Source organism: Lampetra fluviatilis, chromosome 1 (assembly GCF_964198595.1).
Source record: "Lampetra fluviatilis chromosome 1, kcLamFluv1.1, whole genome shotgun sequence".
Classification (NCBI taxonomy): domain Eukaryota; kingdom Metazoa; phylum Chordata; class Hyperoartia; order Petromyzontiformes; family Petromyzontidae; genus Lampetra; species Lampetra fluviatilis.
In genome coordinates, this window is record NC_136275.1 from 13,971,462 (window position 1) to 13,979,391 (window position 7,930).

Here is a 7,930-nt window from a genome sequence, read left to right on the forward strand (position 1 = left end):
AGCAATGAAATGGGACCCCCCCTGTTTGCCTTCCTCCCTCTTCATCGCCCAGCCCGTGTACCCCGGTGCCGCTGCTTCTACATTAAATTATGCACTGCACGTTAATGGCGTGATGATGACGAATGTATGATGAATGTTAAATTATTATCCTGAACATGATCATATGGATGGAGATAGTGATAGCGTCGGTGTTGGCGATGATGGTGATCGTGACGATCGATCAGGGATGATCATGAAGATGGGTAGATGAATTGATGTAGATTGTAATGAGCGTGGTGGTAGTGGTGCTGGTGATGATGGCGATCGTGATCATCATCATGATGGGTGGGTGGATGACTGGTAGTAGTGATGACGGCGACTATACACGTTGGTCGACTGTCGCTGAGAACATTCCCCACGGGCTCTCACGCTCTCAACGCTGCGCGGTTTGCCAGCAACATTTCGCCAAACACCTTGGGCTTATGGGCGGCAACACTCACGCACAAAAAAGGGTGCGACAGCCGGGCGTGCCCGAGCCAAGACGTCCTTAAAAGCGGGGCGACGGTGTGAGCACTGCACATCTCCGGATCCCAACAACACCGTCTGCCTCTGGCGAGACCTCGTCCATCCTCCGTCGTGATGAAGCTCTCGGTTCTCATCATCGTCTGCGTCTGCGTGGCTGCCGTCGTGGCCAACAAGGACGCGACAACTCAGTCACGCAGGAAGCCCAAGAAGATGCCCCAGACCCTGTCCAGAGGTAAATGGGGAGGAGGGGGGGGGGGTGGTCGGGGTTCGGGATAAACACCTGACGGACGGGCAGACGGGGGCCACATGACGCAGTTACGGATACTTGTACAGTCGTTTTGTCAATCCACTGCTGGATGAAGGCCACGCCACGTGGGGCGTGTTGTTTATTTGACTGTACTTCACCATTAACGTGGACACGTATAAGTCCGAAACGGCGATGGGTTTAGTTGCACTGCCCTCGACTGCACACTACGTACTCTCGCAGGATATGAAGTGTGCTATGTATGGCAAGTCGCATATCTAGGGACTTGCCAGGCTCAATCTGCTTAGCTTCTGAGATATGACGACACGAGGCGCGTTGCGGGAGAGTTGATTCCTATGCGCGTCGCTCGCGGGCGTTGTAACGATTACAAAATCCCGTGAGATTCGATGCATTGTCGCGAAATAGTGCCTCATTTGTAATATTCCCCGCGTTGTTTCGCCTCGCCTTTATTGCTTCTCGTGTTGTTCTTGGTCTCGTTCGCCCCAGCTCGCGTGTGTTCTTGCTTGTTCCCCAAGCAAGCTGTGAGTTTTAATTGATCGCGAGTTTTATTATGCAAAGCCCACTGTGAACATCATCTACTGGCAGTGGCGTATAGCGTGGCCGACGTGAGCCCTGGTACGGGGAATGAAATGACCATCCGTCCCATGTGCCCCGGTGCAGTTGCACTGCCTGCACACTCTATAGCTACACCAATGCCTGCTGCAATTCCTTTTACTGTTGATGATGGTCGTGATGATGCCAATCGAAATTCTATTGCCTAAATTATTATGCACCACCACCTCTATTACCACCATTGCCAGCATCACGGTGATCACTATGATAACTATTTCATCACCATAATAACCATCATTATGATTACCACCATCACAACAATTACGAACACCACCAACAACCATAGCCGTCATCATCAACATCATCATCCTTACGATCTCCTCGTGTTGCTATTTCAAAGCGCACATGAATGTAAGCAGTCCATCTCACGCGTGTCCCACACAAAACCAATCCACGTACGCTTGGGTCGTCCCTCCGTATGCAACCCTCCCTTGACTGCCATCCCATTTACTGGCTTTGCTCTTCAGATGTCACACATATGCAGCGAAGTGATCTGAATGTCATGAAATCCCACATATACTTAATCATGATTTCATTATTAAAGGAGTAAGCCCCGAATTTTAATCGTTTATTGTTACACGAGACTTTTCCCTGACCGTGAATTTGCAGCTGCATGGGCGTGCCGGGTACGAATCAATAGAGAATAATTAAGTCCTGGCGTGGCACACATCGATTACATTTTAATTACCAACTCACCCTGACCCTTCAGGGTGAATACATTGCGTCACATGAGGCATCTTTCCAAGCCACCGTGAAAGTGCCTCAATTATATCATGCCACATCTATTATCCATTACTACGACGGAGTGACCATCAGCACTGCCATCTTCTGGCCACACCTAGCAACGTTCCTCCTTCGACACATGGCAAGTCCTTGCAAGTGGTTCACCCTTGCACGTAATTATCATGTTCATTGGGTCTCTATGCAAGTCTATCGGTCTCTGTGTGAATCTACACGTCTCTCAATGTGCGTCTATCGGGCTCTTTGTGAGTCTATGCATCACTGTGTGGGTCTCGAGGTCTCGAGGTGAGAAAGCGCTGGTAATGAAACCACTGCCGAGTGCATTCCAGTGACTCGACGAATCCACCTGCACGCGTTATCACCCGAGAATGGAAGACACGGGGTGGAGTTTGTACCCTCAACGCGGAGCCTGGAGCTGATCTCGCCGTGTTCTCACGCTGTGCTCTGCGCGTGCTGTGTGCAGGCTGGGCGGATGAGGCGGAATGGGTGCAGACCTACAGCGAAGGGCTCTACAGAGCCAAGAAAGAGTAAGAAGCAATGGGTCACACAGAACTGAGATCCTGCACTCCTTCCACCCGCATACACACACATACACTTTGATGTATTCAGAGACAAATATGTCCGTATATCCGCGTAGACTTTTCGGACAAGTGCTGTTAGCGTGCACCTATTACTAAAGCTAGCATTGTGCACCTGGGAGTGGTGTGACCCATCATCTCTCTCATCAGTCCTGCTGTTTACACATCGCACCAGGTACTAATTTAAAGCTGAGTCAACCGAGAGTGGGTCCGGCACGACTTCAGATAATCCCCGTTGCCGGGCTCGAACTCAGCTGACTGAGTTGCATTGCGCCACCGCTTCCCCAAACCGCATATACACACAAGACTAAGGATCTCGTTAATAGCCTACATAGGCTGTTGGGACACGTGCTGTCAGCGAGCACCTATTAAGTGTGCCACAGGCACAAGTCCGTGTAAAAAGGGAAATACCGGGCCGCCTCTGTCTCCCCATTGCTGGTGGTGTGTGTCATTGTGTGTGTGCGGTAGCGGACACAGTGTGTCTATAACGCGTGTGTTTGTGCAGGGGGAAGCCACTGATGGTCATTCACCACCTGGAAGAGTGTCCCTACAGCCAAGGTGAGGAGGCGAGGCACAACCCTCCACGTGTTCTCCATCCTTCGGGCAATCTCACAAACACAACAGAGGCTTGGGAATTAAGTTCATAATAGTATGGTGCTTATTTACTCATGAAATCCTCACCGAGTCTCAATAATTTTTTTTTCAGGAAGACCCTGCCGAGTTTTCGCAGGAGCAAACTATGTTGCTACTGTGTGTAATCCCAACTAAGTTATTTGCAGGTCATCTTTTTTTCCAGCATTGGGATGTTTGGCCAGTACCAGTTGCACTCTACGTGCTTGTTTTGTTTAGCTCTATTGACGTTGGCTTCATTGGCGTAATGAAACCAGCCCTCCATTGCTAAAATAACAAAATAAACCAGCAGGCAAATGTCGTCTTCTTAATATATCTCTAAAAAAATACACAAAGAATAGGCCCCACGGCCCTTTGGGAGTGAATCATTTCAGCGGGCACTGATTCAAGTACAATACAAATTTGCGCCGGTTTTGACACAGTTTCTCATCAGGAGAGTCAGGTTTGTCTGAATCAATGGTGGTGAACTGGCAGGTGTAACAGGCATGGAAACTCTCTTTAAGCTATGGGTCGTAAGTCGACGCTAAATCATTATATTGCGTCCTAGCTCACATATCCCACGAAGAGTGTAATTTATCTTGCGACAGATGATATATGTATGATATATAGATGACATTTGCATTATATATAGGTGATATATGTATTATATATAGATGATATTTGTACTATTTTATGCTTGTCACGAAAGGACTCAAGAAAGCTTTTGCTGAGAATGCTGAGGCTCAGAAGATGGCAGATAAAGATTTCATCATTCTTAACCTCGTGGTACGTAAATATATCTGCACGTATGTGTATACATGCATGTGCACGTGTGTACTGTATGTGTTTGAAGGAGCGGTGGTACAGTGGTAAGCACACTGCATTACGAACGTTGTTCTAATCACATATTGTGATTGAGTTCGATTCTGAGTCACAGCTAGCATCAGTGGCGAGTAATGTCAGTTTCAGTATTTGGATTCATGTCTACCTTTTGGGTCTCATCAACGCATGAAGTATGCATTAACCACACATACTTGTGACAAAACATGCAAACAAACATGCTCTGATAATATATGCAGTCTTTGAAAATGATTGGACTACACAAGAGACAGCCTTCTTTATCGCCTTGTCTCACCAGTGTTAGACCAGAGAACGCCAAAATGCCTTTTGACTCAGAGAACGCATAGAAAGGGTAAAGCCTATAATTATGGTTAAATAATAGTATGTAGAAATGCATAGCACACGTTGCATGACTGTGAATAGCTGTGTACCTAATGATGTTTGTTCCCACAATCGTCTCTCAGTTCGAGACCCACGACCAACATCTGGCTCCTGATGGCTACTACGTCCCAAGGATCATGTTCGTGGGTAAGTGGACCACCGTCACAGACATAACGGGAGCGTACACGGAGTTAGTAAACACCACGCCATTTACACTCTCGTTTCACTCTTGTTTTAAGATGCGGAGTCTCGTGCTGTCAGCTGTGGGGTGCTGGTGGCGATGTATGCCTGCAATATAGCGTCGAGGTCGTCAACTCCTGGCTTGCCAGGGTATATATAAGGCAGTACAGCAAGTGGATTATTTTCCATCTGTACGAGGATTGAGTGTTATCCTCATCACCCCTCCTCCTTGCATGCGTGGGTTTTCTGTGAGTAGAGACCGGTTTCTTCACGACTTAAATATGTGCTCTTTAACAGCATCTGCCCTCAACAGCCTACATCGGGTCTTAGGCTATACTGGGAGGGTTTTTTTTTGTCTTGTAATTATTGTCGTTGCTTATTTTAAAAATTAACTTTACAGATCCTTCCCTGACTGTGAGAGCTGACATCGCCGGAAAGTACTCGGACAAGCTGTACACGTACCAGCCAGAAGACCTGAACTTGCGTGAGTGCCTGGGTTAGGGCTCGTGTTAAGGTTGGGTCAGTGGCATAGCAATGGAGTGTGCTGGTTGGTGCAACTGTGTCAGTCTCCCACAGTTGCATTTCTCACCGAATATATCCGTGGTTACTGGTAGACTGAAATAGACACGTGAATAATTGCCAGAGTCATAGCAAAAAGTATATTATATGTAGTGTGCCAGGGGTGGAAATGTTCTGGGTCACAGACCTGGAGACACCTGGCTAATATTAACAAAAAAACTGGACACAATATCACCGAATAGGTTGGCTGAAATTAAGCTGAGCCTGGGTGGGTTTTCTACACGCGACAGCTGTTTGTTTATAGAGATGCATCTCCATTCAGCATACATATCCAGACCAGCCTGTTCATCCTTGTCACACCGCGCGACACAACTAACGCCTTTAATTATTGTGTTCGCGGCAGTGGTGGCCAACATGAAGAAGGCAAAGATTTTGCTGCACACGGAGTTTTGAAGACAGCAGTTGTGCACGCATCCATCTACTGCGCACGCATCCATCCACTGTGCCTGCCATGGCATCAGGAAATGGCATCTTCAGAATCGAGCCCCACACTCTTCCAGGAGTTGGGCCGGATACGACCTGCAACATTTTATAGGGCACGTGGCCACACGAGGCCTACCACTTCACACTGCCTAGTAAACCGATCATTAATCAGAGAAAAACCCATTTTCCAACCGACGACACTGCGTATATAATTGTATCACTTAAGTCAATTCAGACGTGGCCGCGTTGTGTATTAAATGTGTGGATTGACAAAGGTATTTGAAAGTGCTGTTCAACCCTCCGTAAGAAACGGGTTCAACACCCCTGCTCGACTCCCAACACGGCCCTCACGTGGACGCACATTCCCTCGGTTTTATTAATGATCAAACTGCTGTTGTTTGCTCAGTTCTGCCCATCGCTCATGAAGCCGTGGACTCCATTCGCTGTATAAGTGCCGCCATAAGCACGTTCATGCCATATTGGTGTTTGCGTTTACACACACAATAAACCTTGCTCAAACGTCGACTCATTTTTGCATTATTCAACAGCCATTGCTATTCGGCCAATACAATGACATCAGTTCGTATTGGTGTATAAAACACGGTGGATGTTTTCACGGTTGTGCTGGACCGCTCTCCGATGCGTTCCAGAACAAACGTCGGATATAATGTCAAACAAGCGGTGTAACCCAAAACCACATCGGATAACTGAAAATGTGAACCGGGTGAAAGCTCTAACCACTTGTGTCTCATGGCAGATCCACTCACTTTCTCCACCAGAGAAATTCAGTCTGACATGTGATTTCATTAAAATGCAGAAAGCTTTGGAGCACAAGGACATAATTTGTTTACTGATGCCAGGAATGGGGAGGCGTGTTCTGAATTAAAGACCCAAGCAATGTCTGCATTCAGGCTTTATTTACAATTCCATTATTAGCAGCATTTTAATAACCTCGCTTTCTTTCAAAAATTTGGTCGTTAAGCTTTGCGTGCACCAATAGTCAAAATGTGACATGACCATGTCACTTGCATGAATGAAAACATCAATTGACAAAACGATGCAAATCATGCATCGTGGGCCTTCATATGAACGAATCTCGTTAACACTCCCATTAATGAACATCACGGGTTTTGCCGTCCCATTCACTCGGAGGGAAGTTTCGCGTCCGTGGCAAGCAAACCGGTTTGAGGCTTGCACATTCTTCCTCATTGCGGACCCAACCGGGACTCCACTCCTGCACTGCACAGATGTTGCGGACGTCGTGGGCGGTGCGGGGTACTACGATCGCGGTGACACAGTCTCCCTCCTGGCTCCAGCCCCTCGCCGTCTCCCTTTGTTGTCCCAATACAATAACTGATTACTTTTCAGCCCCCCAGCTTCGTCTCCCCCCAGCTACGACCAGGTCTATCCCAACCCCTCACCAGCTCCTCTTGTTTTACTGCATCATCACCACCACTTGCAATAACCCAATTCTTCATTTCAAATTACAATGCCAAGTACAATTGTACAATTCCTGTCAAGCACCTTGGTATATTTATATCGCGGCCTTGGTAAAGGCACTATATGCTGTTACGGGCGTTCATCACGTAATTCTCTGCAACCAGCGCGCATTTATACAGTATTAACGTGGCTGCAATGCGTACCAGTCAAATATAATCAAATTCCAGACCATGCCTAATACGTGGGGAGGAATATCTCAAACGAACCCGACCTCAATCTGCATTCACCAACCAAAATTTACCAGGGTGGTGGGTGCAGTATGATTAAATAATCCCCAAGGCCGATCAGGGAACAGCAGTCAATTGACACAGCACTGAAAATTACATTTGGGAGATTTGTAGTCAACACGTCCATAACCTAGATACTAGACTTCTCATGCATGGTTTAGCCAACCACTGGCTCAACCAGATACACAGATAACAAAAACCACAGGCCACATACTGTATAACTGCCAGTCCTATACAGGGTCTATGTGAGAAGCCGACAGCTAACAAGTTCAGGACATTTCTTTGATCAAAGTCTAAAGTTGTGCACTGCACTTTCAGATTAATATTTCCCTTAAATCGGCTCGACGGCAGTTATTTTATGTCAAGAAGTTACAAGATCATACGCCATCTTCATAGAAAGTTGTAATTTGATGCCATCACATAATGAGATGTAACACCAGTAAACACCATTATGATTGCTTGCCCGAATTACCTAACTTTAGTTTTCAACT

The 7,930-nt window shown here is 46.9% G+C and overlaps 1 protein-coding gene across 1 annotated transcript; it reads left to right on the forward strand.

Annotated features, from left to right (window-relative positions):
* The first annotated feature begins 480 nt into the window (after window positions 1–480).
* On the forward strand, window positions 481–6,174 carry LOC144935232 (anterior gradient protein 2 homolog). Its single transcript, XM_078861814.1, has 7 exons — window positions 481–736; window positions 2,586–2,649; window positions 3,206–3,258; window positions 4,019–4,095; window positions 4,614–4,677; window positions 5,111–5,194; window positions 5,633–6,174. The coding sequence occupies exons 1-7, from the start codon at window positions 619–621 to the stop codon at window positions 5,680–5,682; spliced, it is 510 nt and encodes a 169-aa protein (XP_078717940.1). The 5' UTR covers window positions 481–618; the 3' UTR covers window positions 5,683–6,174.
* Window positions 6,175–7,930: the final 1,756 nt, after the last annotated feature.